The 22,474-nt window shown below is 33.2% G+C and overlaps 3 protein-coding genes across 4 annotated transcripts in view; 1 reads left to right on the top strand and 2 right to left on the bottom strand.

Moving 5' to 3' along the window:
- Window positions 1-4,553: 4,553 nt before the first annotated feature.
- Window positions 4,554-6,158, bottom strand: LOC149903215 (SUZ RNA-binding domain-containing). Its single transcript, XM_090108810.1, has 3 exons — window positions 6,083-6,158; window positions 5,702-5,991; window positions 4,554-5,279 (listed from the first exon to the last, which is right to left on the bottom strand). Exons 1-3 carry the CDS (start codon window positions 6,140-6,142, stop codon window positions 5,054-5,056), a joined length of 576 nt encoding a protein of 191 aa, XP_089964936.1. The 5' UTR covers window positions 6,143-6,158; the 3' UTR covers window positions 4,554-5,053.
- A 1,744-nt stretch (window positions 6,159-7,902) lies between these two features.
- Window positions 7,903-13,410, top strand: Polr1A (RNA polymerase I subunit RpI1). Its single transcript, XM_090109113.1, has 2 exons — window positions 7,903-12,063; window positions 12,527-13,410. Exons 1-2 carry the CDS (start codon window positions 7,912-7,914, stop codon window positions 13,349-13,351), a joined length of 4,977 nt encoding a protein of 1,658 aa, XP_089965239.1. The 5' UTR covers window positions 7,903-7,911; the 3' UTR covers window positions 13,352-13,410.
- Window positions 13,411-14,126: 716 nt separating this feature from the next.
- Window positions 14,127-22,474, bottom strand: part of Picot (putative inorganic phosphate cotransporter protein picot) — a 62,216-nt gene continuing 53,868 nt past the window's right edge. For both annotated transcript variants that reach the window (XM_090109116.1, XM_090109115.1), the window contains exons 8-11: window positions 19,385-19,517; window positions 18,449-18,570; window positions 16,958-17,077; window positions 14,127-16,546 (exon numbers count right to left, since the gene is read on the bottom strand). In XM_090109116.1, coding sequence (XP_089965242.1) covers window positions 16,343-16,546; window positions 16,958-17,077; window positions 18,449-18,570; window positions 19,385-19,517 — 579 coding nt within the window. In that variant the 3' untranslated portion in view covers window positions 14,127-16,342. The remainder of the gene's footprint in view (window positions 16,547-16,957; window positions 17,078-18,448; window positions 18,571-19,384; window positions 19,518-22,474) is intronic.

The raw sequence follows: 22,474 nt of genomic DNA, 5'->3' as shown, positions 1-22,474 counted from the left end.
AGGGTCTGATTCGATGTGGTTTAATTGTTATTAAATAAACAAAAATAATAATTAATAAATATTTATTAAAAAAAAATTATGAGGCGTGCACTTTTGGATTTTCCAAATTATTTGTGTTTGTTATTGCAATTATATTATAATTTATTTTATAACATTACGCAATCCATACTAATATTATAAATGCGAAAGTAACTCTGTCTGTCTGTCTGTTACTCAATCACGCCTAAACTACTGAACCAATTCGCATGAAATTTGGCATGAAGATATTTTGATAGCCGAGAAAGGACATAGGCTACCTTTTATTGCGAAATAATATGTACCACGGGCGAAGCCGGGGCGGACCTCTAGTACTATATATTATATTAGAGTGTAGAAGCAATTGAAAGGCTGGGCCTAAAGTAGCTTCCTTGTCCCTAATTTACGTAGAAAGTGGGTACCTACTTTTTTCCTCTAATTATTAATGTGGGACATAGGTGAAACCGTGAGGCACTATTAGAGAATATATGAATATCATAACATAAACCTAATGTAGCAATATAAAGAAATCCACATTCACGTTAGATGGTATCAGTTTGTTTATCAAATATGTTTTTTGAAGATCTTATCTTCAATTTTTTAGTAAATCGCATCCGTTACGTATCGGTTATGAAATGAAACAGGTAGTAATCTAACTATAGCTTTTACATAATAAATATTATGAAAATTATGATCACCAATATGAAAAATAGTTCAGAATATTTTTGTCGTAGGATAATAAAACACAGTATTTTAACAATTTTTATATTTTCAATTAAAATATAAATTTATATACTAAATCGCTTAAAATAATGATTAGTAGTGAGCTTAACAGGTAATATCGAATTTGGACAGCCGCGTTTACAATAATATAACATAATTATTCTCAATGTATTTACAGAGATGGATTTAAAAAATAGGGGCCCCATAATTGGGCTTCAATCGGGGCCCATGTTTTTCAATTCACCATACATATTATTGAATATAAACTTATAATGAGCAATAGATGTACTAAAAACATTCAAGTCTGAATTTGGCTGAATGCAATTTCTTGCATCGTTTCCATAAAGTTAAAGCTAATAGAAGTTTATTATTGTGACCACATTTAGGTTAGTAAATATAATAGTAAGACTTGATGCTTATCGCATTCTCCGTGATTATTATATTGACCTTTTTGTCGTCACAATTATTTTCATCTCGTTTATGCTTGGTACTAACTACTAGATGTATTGTTGTGTATGAAACAAATAAATGTTTATACTTCCCACGGTATTGTTCATATACACTAATAAAATTAGTTAGTTAATTTAAAAAAAAAGCTATTAGGTTTTGAAATTAACAGTAAGAATTACTGTAGTAATTTTTACATTCGAATAAACCCCAATATGAATTTAACTGCGCAATCTGACATAGAGTAAATAATTAAAGATTTGTAAAATTTAAAACAGTGTAACTAACTAGTAACTACTGTATAGTCCCTATATTTTCAAGGGTCCCTTAACCATTCGATACTTGTAAACATTCCTAAGCACATAAATTATTACGGTCCATGAATGGCATTGTGATTTAGCGAGCACCGATTTGTTAAAATATTTCACAATGCATTAAGCAATAAATATATTAGTTGGCACTAAAACTCGTCGATTATCATAAAATGATGTAAATAAACTACTATTTACAAATTTTAGTACTATTACAATATGATGCGATGAAATGAAAATGTCATTTAAAAAGTTTAAAATTAAGGCATTACACTCATAATAATTTATGTATTACATTATTTTACACTTATTATTATATCCTCCAGTAGAAATATAAAATTTCGTACACAAATTTATTATATACACACATTCACACATTAAGGTATATAAAATTGAAAGTAAATGCGTTCACAAATTTATTTTACTTTATTCTAAAACATTGTCCTTATCTGTTTCAAGTAAAATTATTTCATTATACAAAATTCTGAACACGCATTAAAATATCTATTTCTAAATATATTATTGTGCGTTGAGTTCTGTATAGTTGATGTGTGATATACCTACCTCGAGTACGAACCCGCTCAATTGAAATACAGCGGTGATTCTAATGTCACTTATACTTATTTAGTGCCCTAATCTCATACATAGTAAAATTTCCATCATTATTATTTCTATTCATAACATAGGTAATTTATATCTAGCACACATAAATAACTAGTATACGTTTTAGCCCAATTCTCTAAAAAATCAGAGGCATAAGGTGAAAAAATTAAATCAATCGGCATCCAAGTCGTATCCAGTTACATAAGAATCACCGCGAATATTATAAAACTTAGAACACATTAGAAGAAATTAATGTAACGCAAGGCTTGTAATTAGATTACTATATCACAATCCTTTGTTTACCTTTAAACTAAATTTTCTAAGTTATTAAGAATTATTATGAATCTACGTATACCAATTGCGTAAATTTACATTTTGATCGTTTTGTAAAATTTTGGTTGAGAATAATATTTGGTATGCGAGGAATAGTCCGGGATCCATCGCCCATTTTTGCAAGTGATTACTATCAAGCTAATTTTTCGTGAGTAGCTTTATTTTGATGAGATGCCCAATAATTTCATGTACGAAACTCTCGATTGTGGTAGCTACCAGAGGAAACAAGGATAAAATATTTTGATTTGATGGTTCTCAAATATTAATTACTTACTTTTTTTTTTTTTTTGTTCAATCTCAAGATAATTATCTAAATTATTCGAAAAAATATTTGTCCTACAAAATCTATGGTTTGATCAAAGAGTCCCCCTTTCCAATGTGTACCGATAACGAAGTCATCATAAATGATTACTAACCAGCTGATTTTTTTATTATCACTTATTTAATACTTATATAATTCAACAGACATATTGTCCTACAAATTGCGTAATAAATATTTGACGACAAATCAAAAATTTTTATCCTTGTTACCTCTGTAAGCTACCACAATCGAGATTTCGTACATGAAATTATTGGGCATCTCATCAAAATAAAGCTACTCACAAAAAATTAGCTTGATAGTAATCACTTGCAAAAATGGGCGATGTATCCCGGACTAGAATCCTTATTGGAAAAAACAACAACACATTGACCAGTTTTCTTTGTGTTTTTGTTTAAATAATGTCGGTAGTAGACACTATATAAGGTTCAAGTAAGTATAAAGTTGTATTCTTATTATTTTTAACTTGATACATCTTAATCTAAAACACTCCAAATTTAAGTATTAATGTCAAATTTTCACACATAAAGGCAGGGTATATTGCAAGCATCAAGTTAAATAATAACAATACGCCCCTTTAATATGCACGACATTTTTAAGTAATTTAAAATACCCGGCTCCCAATAATTGTACAGGATACAATGACTAGATGTCACAATATTGATGCTATATTATATTCGTAATGTGTCTCTACATCATTTTGATTTTGTATCACTTATGTTGTAAATAGCAGATCATTATTTCTTACTACGCCTATGTTTAAAAGTTATCTTTCTTCGATTAATTTACTAAGAGAGACAAAATCAAAACAATTGTAATAATATTAATAGTTCATTACAGCATCAAAACCCTTTGGCCTGTACAAATAGATATTAGAATTTCACATTTAACAATTATAAAATAGGAAGTAAATTTCAATTAGAATATAGACAAAAATTTAAAGTTTATCAAACAATTATTATATGTATTTAAATTAGTACTTTCACAACTAAGACCTTGGGTTCGATTCCCGAACATGAGCAAAACAAATATTTTTGGTCTTTTTACTTGGTCTCTAACATGTTTTCAATGCTTTCATTGGTTTTCCAATTAAAGTTTTTAAAGCAGTTCTTATTATCGTCATTCAAATTCAACGACATAATGCAAGAAACATTACATAACTATTATAACAACTATAGTAACTATTTAAATTTCACAAAGTATGTAGTAGTTGCACATAATACAAAGTAAATTGATTTAAGAGCCCCAATTTTGGGGCCCTACATCCTAATACTGCTCTGCATTTCATTAAATTAAATAATTACAATAGTTGCATTTAAAAATAAGTGATAAGATTTAGCTAAAACCTTATTCTAATATAAAAAATGCATACAAAATGTTATTATGATTTGTATGAGCGTGTTAAGACGATTAAAACATTTAAATGATAGAATATAAATAACATGAGGCACAGTGTCAATTCTTATAGTCGAAGAAACTATAACATTAAAATCTATGGGAGTTTATCAATTATTGCATTGTACAATATAATAATTGTTCCCCAGAAAGTGCTTGGTTACATAATTTTACAATTTCTGTAAATAATTGCTTGATGAAAAATGCTGAACATTTTTACTGCCAATCTTCTTATATATAAAAATGAATCGCAAAATGTGTTGGTAAGCGCATAACTCGAGAACGGCTGAACCGATTTCGATAATTCTTTTTTTATTATATTCCTTGAAGTACGAGGATGGTTCTTATGTAGAGAAAACGTAAACATATACCACGGGCGAAGCCGGGGCGGACCGCTAGTTTTTTAATAAATACCTTCATGTTATGGTTAAATTAAATTATCATCAAAATGGGTGTGAAAGGTCATACTTAGAAAGTAAAGATGCATTTTTGATAGTGACAATACATTGAAAATTTTTATATTATCACAAAGAACAGAATATCCTTTGTCACCTCCACAACATTTAGGTATTTGATAGTGAGAAGATAAGATTCCTAGTGTTTGAGAAAATATACATTCCAAGATAGTTTTATACAAAAATATTTGGCAGATATTTGCATCTTTGTACTGACAGTGGAATGTCAATCTACACCTTTCACTAACAGCTTTTGACGCTAAGGTCAATACCAACTAGGTATACAAAATACATGCAATTTTAAATAATTACTGCATAGTTGCAAGGCCAAGCTTCTTGACAACAACAATTATTTAAAACTAGTCATAGATACTTACAGAAATTGTAAAATCAGGCACAATGCATTACCAGTCGAAATAATGATACATTTTAAATAATATTATCAGGTAATGCTACCTCCGCACAAAACCCTTTGTGCCATCGGGCCCCCGGGGGGTTCTTATGACCAGCACACCTGGGGGGGGAGGGGAGGGGAATATACCAGATGCCGTGGCTCCAGGAGGCAAACGAGCCAGAACCTTTTTCTCCCTCCCTTTAGCATTGTCGTTCTGACAATTCTTTGTCGACTTTGGGTCGTTTATATTGTTAGCTTGTAGCTTGTCTTGTAAACGGCCCAGACTGAAAAGAATTGAATGAATTGATTTGAATGATATTGAATACAATTTACATTTGCAGATTTTATTTACCACAAACTAAATGTTACTTTTTTAATTTTTTATTTTACAGAGTTGAGAAAATATAACAAGAATAAATTTATACTCCGAAAAATGCAGAACACTAGTATTCACATGTAGTTGTCACCTGTCACTGAGCTAAAAATAGCACCAAGTTTTTTATTACATAGAAAGACACTTTAGTAAGTAAATATAGGTCTAATCTATACATTACCAATCTATTGACTTTTCGATGTTTGTTATAGATTATGAAATGGACAAATAAATAACGAGGTAAACATTAAATGTGGTCTAATGTTGGAAAACGTTCATAGCACATCTTCTAGTAACATTTTTTGATAAAACGCTATAATTAGTGCTACATACTTATCGTCAATGACGTCTTCTGGGCTCCGAGCCTCCCCAAGTATTCGCAAACGGGCCTCTTCGTACTCTTTTTGTCTTTGTTCTAAAGTTTTTACAGGACGAGCACGGTTCTCTCCGTTCTGGCCGCTCGACATAGAAGACGGCCGCTTCAATATACGGATAGCTGGCTCTGGCATCATGCACTGGGAGCCTATACACGCGTTATCCTCCACTATTACGTTAGTAACCTTGCAACTTTTCAATGTTGTCGTTGATGGGACACTTGACATTAGCTGGATCTTTTGGTCTAACTGAAACAAAGAAGTTATGGCATGATACTGTTGCCACTTATTAATGGCTTAGTAAACATCGTGCCAGATATGCTTTCACAGTTATACTTACACCAATTTCGTCCATATCCTCCCAACTTTCACATACGTCAACTTCATCTTGCGACGCCATGTTGACTCTAGCGTGAGTGATTGCACCCTAGTGTTGTAGTTGTATAAATAATACATTAATGTTATGAACCGGTACTAAAACGCAAAAAATATTCTATCAAAATAACAATTACAATTAAGTTACAAATTAAATTATAAATACAAATGCACATTAATAATATATTTTTCAGTTAAGAACGCACCTATCTATAATTTTTTCAAATAATTGTATCCATGAAGGTTGTGTCTTTTAAATAACGATTAAGATTTATTTTAATCTGTCTTGATTATATGACATTTGTCAGTTATTATCTGTGTCAAAACTCAAATGTCATTGTCATACAACAACATACTTTCTGTGCCTCGGAGCAATAAGCAATTATTAGTCAGTTCAATAAAGAAACGAATCTTCAATGGCGGCCAAAGCTGACTTTGACAGATGGTAGGATCATCAAAAAAGAAAATAAAAATAACGTAAATTGATAATTATTTTATTAATTATTTCAAATTGCTTGTTGACAAACTTTTTTGTTATTGTATTTGTGTATTTATATGAATTATCATATTTACGTATACAGAATGTAATAAAATCCCCATAATACTTGTAATAAGCCCATAAAACTGAACAACTTTTCCCAAAGAACATATTTTGTCAAATTCCAATAAAACATTATTTACTTTCGCAAATGCATAATTGTCATTGTAAATTTATGATAAAAACTATTATAGGGAAAATCAAATACATTTTAGTGATTTTATTTTTCCATTTTTTTTTTGCATACTGTACGGCCGTGTGTGAGCGAGAGGGAATGATAAGCGCCGCCATTGAAGATTCGTTTCTTTAAAGAACTAACTAATATCATTTATCATTATCAAGCCTTGTTAATTGCTCCGAGTTCTGTGCACTCTACGTTTCTGTAATCTGTGGGACTGTGGTACATGTGGTCTTGGGGTTGATGTTTTTTCAGTAGTTGAGGTTAAGGGTGCGTATAAAGCAAAATTACCAATCTTCTATTAGATGATACGTGTAATATTCAAGACCAAATCTAAAAAATAAAATATATATCAAACTAGATGATATGTTCAACGATTCTGTTCAATCAAAAACATAAAATATTAAAATTGACTCGATAAAAAAAATCACCAAGTTAGCTCTAATTTTCACACTTTTACGTTTTCTACTTGACATGGTAATACTTATTATGATTTTTTTTTTCATAAACAATTATATTAAAACATTTGCAAGATATTTGTCAGAGCATTTTGTGTAATTACTTTTAGTTTCCATTTACGTTTAGATTCCAGAAGGGAAAGTTCTACTTAAACTTAAACATTCAGAAGAAGTTTTACTTAAACATTCAGAATGACATCCCTGTTAAACCTTGGTTTTTCAAATACAAGGACATCAGTAAAAACGTCACATCTTGTATTAGCCGCCTGCGATTAGGCCATGCTTGTACTCCCACCCATTTAGCAAAAATTAGGGTAAGGGATAACTCTTTGTGTGAGTGCGGAATAGATGAGGGAAATTTGGAACACATTTTCTTCAACTGTCCTAAAAACTCCTCTTTCCTCCTACTATCCCCCGTCCTACCAACATGAATATTCTCCTTTCACTAACCTTTAGTCCTTTTGTGTATGTTTTATCCAAATTTATTAAAAATAATAATATTAAACTATAATTTTTCTTTCCCTTTTTCCCCATAATTACATAATTTCTCCTATCTAGTGTTTGTCTACTAGTTAGTTCGGTAGTTATAATTTATTATTATTTGTTATTAGGTTGCAAAGATGGACATTGAAACAAATTTTTCGTCAGCCTTGAAAGGGCTGACGTCCGTTGATCCGGAATCTGTCCAGTTTCTAACATTCACGGATGAAGACATCAGGAAATTGAGTGTTGTAAAAATAACCAATATGACGACTTTTGATACTTTGGGCTACCCGACGCCTGGAGGATTGTACGACCCGGCTATGGGCCCGATAAGAGACCGAAATGACTTTTGTGCTACTTGCAATAACCTAATGTTACACTGTCCCGGTCATTTTGGATACATAGAACTACCTCTGTGTGTTGTAAATCCGCTCTATATAAAAAATATATACACATTGTTCCGGGTTTCCTGCTTAAAATGCCATAAAATTCAAATGGATGACAAAATAAAGTTTATATTAAAGTTACAACTGGATTTAATAGACGCAGGCTATGTGACTGCTGCTTTGGATTTAGAGAACCTTGTTATTGATACAAAAGAAAAAGGCCAGCCGAGTAGTCGAGATAAACCGCACAAAACTATTCGAAAATATCAAAAGTTATTAAAGAAAGCAGATGGTGTAACACAGACTTTCCAAAACAAGAACACAGATAAATTGAGAACTAAGATTATAAATTTTTATTTCAAAGCTATGAATACGGCCAAGACATGCATATTCTGTAGAAGTAAGTTAATAAAAGTCACAACAACAGATAATAAAATTATGTACAATACAACAGCTGATACTGGATCGAAAAGGCTAAAAATATTAATGCCAGATGAATTGAAACAAAACTGTAGTGCTATTGCTGAGAATGACGAAGATATTCTGAAGTACTGTCTTCCAATATTAAAACATGCCAACCTTAAACCTGCTACAGATATATTCTTTATGCAAGTATTGCCCGTCTTACCACCCAATGTTCGGCCTTGTAATATAGTGCAGGGTGAATTAGTTGAACACCCCCATAATAATGTCTACAAAAGTATTCTTGGAAAGTCCTATACAGCTAGAGTTGTTCTACAAGTGTTAAAAAGCCAAGATCCTCAGAAAACCATAGATAAACTTGATGCAGAACCAAGGAAATCTTATGAAGGTACATTGGGGGAGTCTCCAGCTGAGAAATTGCATACACTGTGGCAAGAATTACAATTGAATGCTCAAAATCTGCTTAGCAGTAGTGGTCCGAAAGCCAGTTCTTATGGTCTAAAGCAAATCATAGAAAAGAAACAAGGTATTATAAGAATGCACATGATGGGAAAGAGAGTAAATTTTGCTGCTCGATCTGTCATCACACCAGATCCCAATGTGGATATAGATGAAATAGGAATGCCAGATGTTTTTGCTACAAAACTAACCTACCCTGTACCTGTTACAGAATGGAATGTTGATGAGTTAAGAAAAATGGTAATTAATGGCCCAAATGTTCACCCTGGCGCTGAGAAGTTAGAAATTAAGAATGGACGAATAATAAGAATTCCACCTGACTCCATAGAGAAAAGAAAAAGTCTGGCAAAAAGATTACTCACTCCTGAAGAGTATAAGAAAACTGGTCTAAAGATTGTTCACAGACATTTAATAAATGGTGATGTTTTAATATTGAATCGACAGCCTTCTCTTCACAAGCCTAGTATGATGGCACACAGAGCTAGAATCCTTAAAGGAGAGAAAACTATAAGATTACATTATGCCAACTGCAAATCATACAATGCCGATTTTGATGGTGATGAAATGAATGCACATTTCCCACAAAACGAGATTGCTAGAAGTGAAGCTTATAACATTATGTCAGTTCGTCATCAATATTTAGTGCCAAAGGACGGAACACCATTGAGTGGTCTAATTCAAGATCATGTCATTTCAGGTGTAAGAATGTCATTGCGAGGGGCATTCTTCAATAAATCAGACTATCAACAACTTGTTTTTCAAGCTCTAGCAAATCATAAAGGAGAAATAAAACTACTACCACCTACAATATTAAAACCAGTCACGCTCTGGTCCGGTAAGCAAGTTCTTTCTACAATCATTATAAATAATATCCCAAAAGGCAAACCATATTTGTCATTGATAGGAAAAGCTAAAATCAGTGCTAAAGCTTGGCAAAAAACAAAAGTTAGATCTTGGAAAGCTGGGGGTGAACAATTTACCAACCCTAATGAAATGTCGGAAGCAGAAGTTATAATAAGAAAAGGAGAACTTTTGAGTGGTGTATTGGACAAAACTCACTATGGTGCTACACCTTATGGTCTCGTGCATTGTATGTACGAGTTGTATGGTGGAGATAGCTCAAGTGCTCTTTTAAGTTCGTTTTCGAAGGTTTTCACGTTCTACCTTCAATGGGTCGGATTCACTCTCGGCGTCAAAGATATTCTTGTCGTACCAGAAGCAGACAAAAAGAGGGAAGAAATCGTACGTCTAGTGAGACAGGTCGGTAAACTCGCAGCTGTTAAAGCGACAGAATTACCCGCAGATACTGACGAAAGTAAAATTAAAGATACCATTGGTGATATGATGAACAAAGATCCGAAGTTCAGGGCGAATTTAGATAGGCAATACAAAAATGTACTCGATTCCTACACAAATAATATAAACACCGTCTGTTTAACTGAAGGATTATTAGAGAAATTCCCATACAACAATCTACAATTGATGGTACAATCTGGTGCTAAAGGATCTACAGTCAACACTATGCAGATTTCATGTTTGTTGGGACAAATTGAATTGGAAGGCAAAAGACCTCCACTGATGATGTCTGGCAGGTCCTTGCCTAGTTTTCCTCCATACGACATAACACCCAGAGCTGGTGGTTTTATAGACGGTCGCTTTATGACAGGAATTCAACCACAAGAGTTCTTCTTCCATTGTATGGCTGGTCGTGAAGGTCTGATTGATACAGCCGTTAAAACAAGTCGTTCTGGTTATTTACAAAGGTGTCTAATCAAACATCTCGAAGGTCTTAGTGTCGCGTATGATCATACAGTTCGCGATGCTGATGGCAGCGTCATTCAATTTGCTTATGGCGAAGATGGACTAGATGTACTCAAATGTCAATATATTAAAAAAGACCAATTTCCATTCCTAGATATGAATGTTAATGCAGTCATTAGTAAATCTACTATCAAAAAACTTAAGGAGGAAGAAGACCAGGCAATAGCGAAAGCGACAAAGTCGTTGAAGAAATGGAAGAAAAAGTATGGCAGTCCATTTGTGAAAGAAAGGAGCAATGGATTTGCTAAATTCTGTGCAATTGCAAGGAAAAACATCACACTTGACGAAAAACCCACAGATGAGACTCGTGATCCATATTATTGGGAGCTTGAAAAAATGTGGAGATCGTTGGACGAAGAAGAAAGAGCTGAATATACAAGAAAGAAATGCCCAGACCCAATTCCCAGTAAAATGTCCCCTGAATATAAGTTTGGTGTTATTACTGAACAACTTGACGACATTATTCAAAGTTATCTAAAGAATCGTGATCAGAACATATTTAGAGAAACCACCGAGAATCTAAAATTCAAGGAAGTAATGAATGCTAAATATTTAGCATCTATGGCAGCTCCCGGAGAACCTGTAGGGTTGCTAGCAGCACAGTCTATAGGAGAACCGTCAACTCAGATGACACTGAATACCTTCCACTTTGCCGGTAGAGGTGACATGAACGTCACCCTCGGTATACCACGTCTAAGAGAAATTCTCATGACTGCATCAGCAAACCTTAAAACACCAAATATGGATATACCGTTCCTTGATAACATTTCTGACCTAACCCGTAAAGCGGAAAAATTACGAAGGAAAATGAATCGAGTTACTGTAGCGGACGTACTAGAAAAAATTAACGTGGAGTGTGAAATCGTAACCAAACCGAATAGACAGTTGAAGACAACGATGCGTTTCGTATTCCTACCGCACTCTCAATTCAAAACGCAGTATGTAATAAAACCGGCACAGATAATAAAGCATATGCAGAATAAATTCTTCTCGGAAATGTTTACGCATATTCGTAAGCAAGCTAAAGCCACTTGTGGTGTTTTGTGGTCGACTGAAAAGGAAAAGAAAAAGAGAGGTTCTGCTGACAGTGATAATGAAGATGATGAAGGTTTCGAAGAAAAGCCGGATAAAGCGGCTGGACGAGACCCAGTCGATAGCTCGGACGAAGAGGGACCTAACGATGATGACGACAATACTGATGTAAGTTTATTTATTTTATACTAGCGGTCCGCCCCGGCTTCGCCCGTGTTTAATATTTTCATCCCCTTTTTCGCAATAAAAGGTAGCCTATGTTCTTTCTCAGGGTCTAAAGATTGTCTGTGCCAAATTTCATTAAAATCGGTTGAGAGGTTTAAGCAGGAAAGCGTAACAGACAGACAGACAGAGTTACTTTCGCATTTATAATATTAAGTAGGGATTCCTAATTTCAAATAAATTAATAATTAAATGTGGTTATTCATAAAATATATTATTTTTTTCTAATAAATAATGGATCAAAATAAAAAATCTCAATATCATCTTCAACTAAACCTAGATCACGTTAAAAACAGAATCTTATCCAAAAATTTAATGCTAATATTCGTTTTATTATCAATGTTCGTTTTCGTTTAATTCATAAAACATGCTTCTAAGAAAATAAAATCACGTTTCTTTCTGATTTCAGGTGAAAATCCGCAAAAAACAAGCAGATGAGCAGGAGTACGATGATCCCGAATCTGAGGAAGAAGAAAAGTCTGATGATGAAGTAGAAATCGAAAATGAAGAACAAAGCGTCAAGGATATTGAAGAAGAAGATGAAAAGTCGGAGAAAGTATCAGCTGCTCACAATAAGTCCATGGCAGACGTCGTTGAACGTTTCAATGATGCTACAAACTACATCTTTGATACCAAGTCCTTTAAATGGTGTGAACTAACAGTTCTATTCCCAATTAGCTTCCTTAAAGTCGATCTCTCTCAAGCATTACGAGAAGCAGCCATGAAATCCGTCATTTATGAAATCAAGCATATAAAACGTGCTATCACCAACAAAGAAAAGGGAGTACTATACCTAAAAACAGAAGGAATAAACATCGTTCAAATGTTCAAATATAATGACATGCTAAATTTGAATAAGCTATACAGTAACGATATTCACGCGATTGCTAGAACGTACGGCATCGAAGCGGCTAATAAAGTGATAATAAAGGAAATTCAAAACGTGTTCAATGTGTACGGTATTGCAGTCGACCCGAGGCATTTGTCTTTGGTCGCGGATTACATGACCTATAATGGAGTGTATGAGCCCATGAGTCGTAAGGGTATGGAGGCATCTTCTTCACCATTGCAGCAAATGTCCTTTGAATCGTCTCTGATATTTTTGAAGGAAGCCGTTCTTAATGCTAAAACTGATAACCTTCGGTCTGCGTCAAGTTGCCTTATGATCGGACAACCGTGTCGCGTTGGTACGGGAGCGTTTAGTTTACAGCATTATAGTAAAGTAATTAATTAGTAATTCATGTACATTTAACTATGTATATTTTATGTTTAAAATAAATATTTGGCTTAGAATTTGCATTTTATTTATCCCTTACCATCTCCCAACACAACATTTATCTACTGGGCTGCTGATGAATCATTCCACTTTTATGTATTAAATGTTTATTTATATTAACTTATTATAGACTGTAAATAGGATTGAAATTAATGGCGTCGCTCAGCTGTCATATTGCTTTTCGCCACACGTTTGAGTATAGACTGAAATTATGTGAGAGAGATAAATAGGAAGCCGCCAATTTTAATTCCTTCATTTATTTGGCCGAGTTTTCTTCTGTGTGTTTGTCATTCAACTCATGCACCGATTTTACAGATTTTTTTTGTGTCTTTAAGAGCGAGCGCGCACGAGCAACTTTGTCTCCGCAACTATTTTGTCTCTCCCATCAATTTGTATGGGGAGTTGCGTCGCTACGTGCGCGCACTTTCATACTAGCCCATGGGTGGAGAGACAAAATAGTTGCCGAGACAAAATAGTTGCGGAGACAAAATTGCTCGTGCGCGCTAGCTCTAACTCTTCAGATACGTTTATCTACAGCTTACGTCAATTTCATACATTCGTAGTCTATTCTTGAACGCTACGCTAACAGAAAGCCACTTGACTAGGGGGGCAGGTTGATCCGAGAATGGCTAAGATATTTTATAAAGGGACAATTAAGCCAGCAGGGAAGTGAATATTATGTTTAAATAATTCATAGGATTTCTGCATTAAATTAATAAATAAAAAGTCAGCATACTTAAAAACCTCGTTTATTTTCTTGAAAAATTTAAAAGCATTTAAAAAGTTACATGAATTATACAGAATTGTTGTGCCATGTTTAACACGGCTAGTTTAAATAGTTTTGGACGACAATATTATTACGAGGCACTTTAATTATCTGTCATTGGCAAATTTCAGAAGATATTTAATACTATAAATTGGTACAAAGCTCTATTTTAGAATAATATCACCCGATATATATTATTAATTTATTAATGTCTATGACAAAGTCCTAAAATGAATATAAAATTTGTCTATGGTAATTTAGCATATCATAAGCTAAACTCAGCTTAAATAGGTACACTATAGTTTAATAAGCAACATTTGACAGTTCAACAAAATTCAAGAATGTAACCTATCTAGTAACTTAGATCATTTAAGTAATGATCTAAGCCTAGTAACGACGACATAGAATAACATGATATTTCGTTTTGTTAGAACTGCACATTTGCTTAACTTTTTTCAAATACGATTACATATTTATAATAATAATGACCGATACAAGTAATTTTAAGATTTCATATTACTGATAAACCATTCTAAACATAATAAACAATTTCTGAATTAAAGAACTGACGTCGCTACAATTTTGTGTCAATGAACTTTTTTTCTTTTTAAATACCAGAGACGTTACTCTAAAAATTAATAAATTAATAAATGTGTTTCAAGTTCGATTGACAAATGTTTCAAGTCAGTATCGATTAATTCACTTTAATCGATGTTTTTAAGCAGGTTACCTCTCTTCGAAGATAAAATTGATAGACGTCAAATGTTGCCAATTAAATTGGCTCGACTATAACAATAATATGATCACATCAGCTCCGAGCACGGTATGCGTAAAATAAATCTAAAACGATAAATAATTTACATCTTATATTATCTGCATAACTAACGCATTAACATTTGCTTATAGGGAATACTAAACATTTAAAATAAATTCAAATAATAGGTAATTACCGTTTGGCACTAACTCAAGAGCACAGACTATAATAGAGTTCGTAATTCGAAATTTCAAATTTTTAGTCTATGGTTAGTGTGGCGTGGAGCAACACGAAGTGATACTTTTAAGAATTAATGGTCATTGCGCCAAACATTTGTGCAGTACATACTTTAAATGACTTCATATAAAATATAATATGATAACAATCTTAAAAAATCGTTTTTTTTTTTTAAACTCGTGTTGCTCAAAATTATTGTATTCGAGTAACTGCATATTTTATCAAAATCCACACTGTTAATTTATAGTCCGAATAACATTTCATTTTGATATTTAATTTGATTAGTGCAAGGATTGTGAAAAGTCACTGGCTTGGACGGTAACATTAAAACAGTTGGACCCATTGTCACTTACTTAACAAATTATTGTGTTAATTATAAATGAACTTTTAGGCTCATATTATAAATCATAATAAGGTGTTAAATTTATAGAACCATTGTAGGTATATTAAAATGGTTTTTAATTTTTATTCAATAGTACGACGTCACCGATAAATTCACTATGATATATAATAGTGGCCTAAAGCTTTGATTACAAAGTTACCATAGTAGAAAAAGTTCATTTTTATTAACACATACCTCGCATTCGTCTACTCACTCAAGCGTTATAATACTTTTACATATAAATACTTAATTAATTTAATAAATAATCATGATACGAGTCCAAAGAACTACTCAAGATATCACAGCCCCAATGATGTGCGTCTTTCATGCATTTTGTGAACAAAACACATTGACCAGGTATAGACTGTATGCAAAGACAAATGTAACGTCTCATTTTTCTGAAGTATTGAAACAGTAGCTAATACTTTTAATTTAAATGTTAGCATAACAGCTAAAAAAAATGAAATTTAGAGTACAGAAAAAGCATGTTCTCTCATTCTACCGTAGTATTTTGATACGATGGAACGAGAGAGCACTATCGTAGAAAACGTTACACTCGAAAGAAAGAGAAGTAGAAATGAAAATAATTAGCTAACAGTCTCACCTAAAAGCTCTAAAACTTTGCAACTCGTATCACTATCAGCTAAGGCGAACGTGACAATCATGAAAATATTTTTTAAATTTCGAAACCACACAAAGAAAAAATTCAACTTCCAAAAAAAAAAAGAAAAATTTCCCTCCGATTTTTTGACAGCTGTCATGTGTCAATTTTTTTTTCGTTGTCTGTCATTTCCGCCGAGCATTTTTAATCTATTGCGCGGTCTCCGCTGTGTTCTCGTTTTTGGCCCTCTTCATTGCTTTTTTATCTGCGGCTTTTTTAGCGATCGCTTCGTCTTCGGCGGGGTTGTCCCAGTCCTGCCGCCTTCCTGAACCGAACAGATTGTAGAACGTCGCACAGAATATATAGACTCCGCCCGCGATGTAGAATACTTTCCTCCATTGTGCTTGTGTTGGCTGGAAGAAATAATCGTAGATTAGTTTTGATCAAGAAGCTTTCCCTTTCACACCTAGGTAGTTAGTTAGATGTGAAAGGGATAAAAAACATACAGGCGTCATTCAAGGTCATATTTTCTTGTTACAAGTTAATGTTCATACTGAAATCTCCAGTGTATTAGATATAAGCTTCTTGGTTTTGCTTATCTATAGAATAGTTTTGCTTAGTTGCTTTAATTAGTAATTTAAAGGAAGGAAAAGGGAAGGAAATAGTGTTACTGTATTTTATTGCTTTAAAAATAAATCTATCTATCTATCCATGAGATTAATTTTGATATATATTTTACCTAATTACAATTTACTACATAGCTACAGCTCTTTTAATCAGATTTGTTTTTCATACTTTAGTAATAATAAATGAGTTTTGCTTACCTTTCCTTCGATAATATATCCAGCCACGATAGGAGCCAGTAGACCGGTCAAGTTGGCGAGGCAGTTGGTGAATGCCATCAGGATTCCAGCGAAACGTGGTGAAATGTCCAAGTGGTTTACCTGGAAATTAGTTTTTATTTAGATTATTTGATAAAAATATAAATAGATTAGTTTTAAGAGTTTAGAAACTATTGTGTGGAATTAATCTTATAATATATACAGGGTGTCCCACTGTTGGTATACTAAGCTCAAAGGAGGTTATAGTTTTGCATACGCTGAGTACGTAAAAAATACTTAAAAAATTCCAGACGCATTTTTTTTTCAAATAGATGAAATCTTAAAACTCTATGTGTACACCCATAGCAAGCAACCCGCCCATTTTTGCCACTAGAACGTGAGCTATCGTTTAAGATTATGTTTTCATAGACAAAATGCTCACATTAGAGAAGCGGTATATGCCGGCTGCGCGAAGCTAGAGAAGAAAACATGGATTTTCAGGAAAAAAATATCAAAAAAATTATAACGTAATTTTGTTGTTTATGTATTTTTTACGTGATCAGTGTATGCAAAACTAAAAGTTCCTTCGCGCTTAGTATACCAATAGTGTGACACCCTGTATAATACTAGCTGTCCGCCCCGGCTTCGCCCGTGGTACATATGAAAAATAGATGTTGGCCGATTCTCAGACTTACCCGATATGCACAGAAAATTTCATGAGAATCGGTCCACCCGTTTCGGAGGAGTATGCAGACTAACATTGTGACACGAGAATTTTATATATATACTAGCGGTCCGCCCCGGCTTCGCCCGTGGTACATATGAAAAATAGATGTTGGCCGATTCTCAGACTTACCCGATATCCACAGAAAATTTCATGAGAATCGGTCCACCCGTTTCGGAGGAGTATGCAGACTAACATTGTGACACGAGAATTTTATATATAAGAAGATATCTCGTGTCACAATGTTTGTCCTCAATGGACTCCTAAACCACTTAACCGATTATAATAAAATTCGCAAACCATGTGCAGATCGATCCAACTTGAGAGATAGGATAGTTTAAACATGTAGGTATCACGGGCGAAGCCGGGGCGGACCGCTAGTTAATTATAAATACAATTTCAATGTTCCTATATTATAACATAATTTAAAAGCTGCATCATTGTTACAGTTTATGACAAAATATTAAAGATATCGGACACAATTTTTTCAAGATTCTATACCGAAAGGGCAAAAAACTACTACACTACTGAAACTTCACTATATGTCTGTTTTATGTTTACTGCCTACTTCAGTCGAAAACACTTAGAATCTATCTTAGAATTAACTTTATAAAGACCTAGCTTACAAGCAAGAACATTCTTATAACATTTTAAATATAATTAACCCATTGATCCCCGAGCGGCCCGATCGGTCCACGACACAATAGATTTTCTATTGTGTCTGTGATTCCGGGGCCTGTGTTATTAAATATAATTAAACCTAGTCTTACCTTAAAACCGGAGTAAATACCACCGTTGAGACCAACACCTACAGCGAGTATGGCGACGGTTGCCGCGGGATCACAGCCAGTGTTAGCTGCTATGAATAGACCTATGGCTGGACCGTATTCACCTGGAAAGGGATTTAATTGTAAAAAAATGTGCACACACTAGTGTACACACGTAAGAAGCGAAACTTCTTTATGACCTTAAAAATGTCACAAGTATGGCGTAACGCAAAAATGTCACGCGTACGGCGTAACGCAAAAATGTCACGCGTACGGCGTAACGCAAAAATGTTACATTAAATTTTTTTCCAACCTCGATAAAGAAGTTTCACTTCAAAAATGTGCGTGTACTAGTGTACACACGTAAGAAGCGAAACTTCTTTATGACCTTATTTTTCAAAAAATAATTTACTATATTATGCAACTTTACAGAAATACGTCGAATCACGCGTGGGATAAGAAGATGGCGCGTAACGGAAAAATGTCACGCGTAACGAAAAAATGTTACACTAAATTATTTCCAACCCCGATAAAGAAGTTTCACTTCAAATACTAGCTGACTTGATTCTGTCGTATAAAATAAAGAAGCGATATAGCCGTTTCTGAGGAGTATAGCTTTATACTTTAGTTACATTACTTGGTAAAAAGTTTGTACTAATAATAATTAAAAGATAAATTGTACCCTATTTTTATCCTACTCAGACTGTAATTGTCAAATTTTATACACAATTTTTGTCACAAGTCAAAACTTGAAGGGGTAAATTCAAATCGATTAGCTTAAAGTAGGGAATGCAAATTGATAGGTATTTAGACATAATGTCGAGGGCTTTTCGTTTTAAAAAGGGCCAGAACGGGTCTTATTTTTTGACATAATATTATTATCAAGGGCATTTTCTAAAAAGGGTTACTAAACTATATTTCCCGCGGTTTTGCACTCACCAATACTGTTGATAATCTTCCTGACTTGTGTATGGTTGAATCTACCACTGGACAGCATCCAGTCGGCGACAACGGAGATGAACATTGAGAACAACCACATGCAGAGGTATGGGAGCGCTGAGACGAAACCGTTCTGAAATAAATGATAATTATTATAAATTAATTGTGAATGCATGAGTTGAAATGAAAAATATAGATGTTAATCATGACGGATATTAAAAGTTTTATAGTTTGTTGATTTTTTTTATTTAAACTTCTTCTTTTCTAATTACTAGCATAGTTACTTTTATTGTGAATGTCTATTAGTCCATTGAAATGTTACATTTTTTTAGCCAAACCTTGTGTTTTTTAGAGGACGCAATTTTATTTTTTTGATGTGTAATTGTTTTATTATAAGATAAATAGTTTAAAAGATAAAAAAAAAAAACGTAAAAACCATTTCAACCGCTATTTTCCAGATGGCGGCCGTGGGACAAGGGTGGCGACCCCACAAACTTGGTGATAGCTTCACACTGACCCCCCCTACACATCAAAAAAAGTGTGTGCGTGTAACCTTTACGCGCGATTGAAGTAAAACGCACATGTCAATATAACCTTGTTATTGAATATTATAAAATGTCGCAATTGTCAGAAAATTTATTTTTAATTTACTTATTTTAAAAGTAATAAATAAACAAGTATATTTAGAGATTTTCAAAAAATTTTGCAATTTAAAATAATGTTTTTTAAACTGTTGAATTTTTCATTCACTTTGCTATTCACAATTGATCCGTTTGAAAATTTGAAAATAAATAATCCTAATTGATTATGATATTTGCCACTAGCTGGCGTATAAGTCAAGAAGCGTGTAGTATATGACATATACTTACAACCAATCAGAATTATTATTTTTAAATGGCGGAAACTACACAGCGTTACTTCCGTCAGAAAAAAAATCTGAGTTACTCCCTAGTCGCGCCTAAAGAAGTTTTACTTCAAAAAATTAAATTGCGTCCACTAAAAAACGCAACCCCAAATGTAACTTTTCAATGGACTATATGGAATTTCAATAAACTTTTTGACTTTGTATTATTTTAGTTTACATTTAGGTATTGTATTGTACTGGTTTGTTATTATTTCGCGCTATTTTCGCGCCATCTTGCATTTGGAATTTTTAATAGTTTAAAAAAAAAATGAATAATAAAATCCTTCATGGATAAGTCGAAGTAAGTATAAGTACCTACTTTTATATTATTATTGTATGGTATCTTACCGGCCTAAAAAAATTAGTTTATTTATCTGCTAATTGTATCGACATTGATACTATGTATACCCAATACGGTAATAATATGTAGGCTACATTGCGTAATTTACCTAGAAATCCACTTGATCATTGAACACACATGACACAAACAAACGATTATAATACGACATAAAAGAGATGAAATTAATTATTTTGGAACTAATTCGTTTTTCATTACCTGGCAACCCTGAATTGGCAATGTAGCTGTCAAGTTGAATAAAAATTTGTTGTTTTTTTCGTGAAGTGGAGAATTATTGAGATAAAATTGTTATTTAGAACAAGAAATTTAAATAAAAAAGGAGACATCATGAAAAAGGTTAAACGTAGCGGTGTCCGTGATGTGGTGTATAAAGTTTTTATTCGGTGTTTGTCCGAATTTCAAGCTGGAAATTTATTGACTGATTTGGAAAACGTTTACAAACGTACAGCAGAATATACCGGTGAGATTCCATTTATTTTTGCTTAGTACTACGTAAAATAGAATATTCCATTAGTGACGAGTGTTTAATGTATGTATGAATGGCGATTTTTACGTTTTCGCAATTTAATTTGAGGTTATTTGTATGTAAACAAAAACTAGTTTTTATAGTGCGACCAGCACAATTTGAGTCAAGAAGTCCAATCCAACCAGCCTCAAATAAAGTACCTAGTTTAGATTTTACTACATAGTATAGTGATAACTGTTTTCATACAGCTATCTATCTATTAATCAATCAAACCATAAGAAAAAAAATCATATTTACTGTATCATATTTACAGATACTGAAGATGCCCCGTACCCTCTTGCCAGTACTTCGAAACAGAGTGATGATCAGTCCTTTGAAGGAGTAGAATATTTAGATTTTGATGAATTATATTAATGTACAAAATTTATCTACAAAAAAAAATAAAAATATGTGGTTTTCAAATCGCCTTGTTTTTTTCTACCCGACGGACCCAGAAAGAGGGTAATGTGTTTGAGCTGCATGTATGCTTGTTTGTTTGTATGTTTGATTCTATGTGCGCCTCTGCAGTCTAAGCACTTGACCGATTTTTATAAAATAACTAATTCCAAATACATTTAAGTAAAATTTGACCTAGGTAGGTCAATTAAAATACTAATGTATTTTTGTCTTAAAATTACACTATTGCTACAATGAAACAATTATAACGGTTTAAATCGCGGTATTTATTTTAGATTATCTAAATAGATTTTTGGATTTTTATTCTATAGTATCAAGATCGCTTGCGTCGCAGTATCAGTGTTGCTATATGAGCGACGGTGGCGCCCTCATTTATTTTCATCTCTTTTGTGTCGCACTGTATGTGTAATTATTTATTAATTGCTGACGTCATCGTGACGTCGACACTGAAACGTGAGGTATTTGACGCAGTCAATGGGAGTCTAGGTTAAAATTAGAAACAGGAACAAGGAATGCTAAATTCCGCTTTATAACAAGGATGTAGAGCTCATTTTTGTTTAATTTGAGGTCTTTGGACTTTGACCCCGTATGGAAGATTATAAAAGAACCTTTTTTAATTTTCTAATAATATACTGCCACATACTAATAATAATATACTACGTATTCAAGGAATCAAAAAATGTAATTTTATGACATATATTTTATGACAATTTTGTGATTCAGATGAATTCTATAACTATTTCTTATTAAACCATTTTATTCAATTTATATTATAATCTGTTAAACTGAATTTCATAACCACAGTCGTGATTCATAATTCGCGCTTGATTCGTACAATTACTTGACCCCGCCACTTGACCTTTTGACAGCCCGCGTGATTAATGGCTAATTTGCGCGCGAATGAGC

This window comes from Colias eurytheme, chromosome 13 (genome assembly GCF_061535395.1).
Source record: "Colias eurytheme isolate Ceu_HAF_F1 chromosome 13, ilColEury1 Martin Lab GWU primary, whole genome shotgun sequence".
Classification (NCBI taxonomy): Eukaryota; Metazoa; Arthropoda; class Insecta; order Lepidoptera; family Pieridae; genus Colias; species Colias eurytheme.
This window is presented reverse-complemented; position numbering and strand designations above follow the sequence as displayed.

Coding starts and splice junctions, on each gene's coding strand:
- LOC149903215 (XM_090108810.1), bottom strand. CDS start 6,142: ATGGCGTCGCAAGATGAAGTTGACGTATGTGAAAGTTGGGAGGATATG. Junction 5,992..6,082: donor AGGATATGGACGAAATTGGT/GTAAGTATAACT, acceptor TCTTTGTTTCAG/TTAGACCAAAAGATCCAGCT. Junction 5,280..5,701: donor GAAGACGTCATTGACGATAA/GTATGTAGCACT, acceptor AATTCTTTTCAG/TCTGGGCCGTTTACAAGACA.
- Polr1A (XM_090109113.1), top strand. CDS start 7,912: ATGGACATTGAAACAAATTTTTCGTCAGCCTTGAAAGGGCTGACGTCC. Junction 12,064..12,526: donor ATGATGACGACAATACTGAT/GTAAGTTTATTT, acceptor TTCTGATTTCAG/GTGAAAATCCGCAAAAAACA.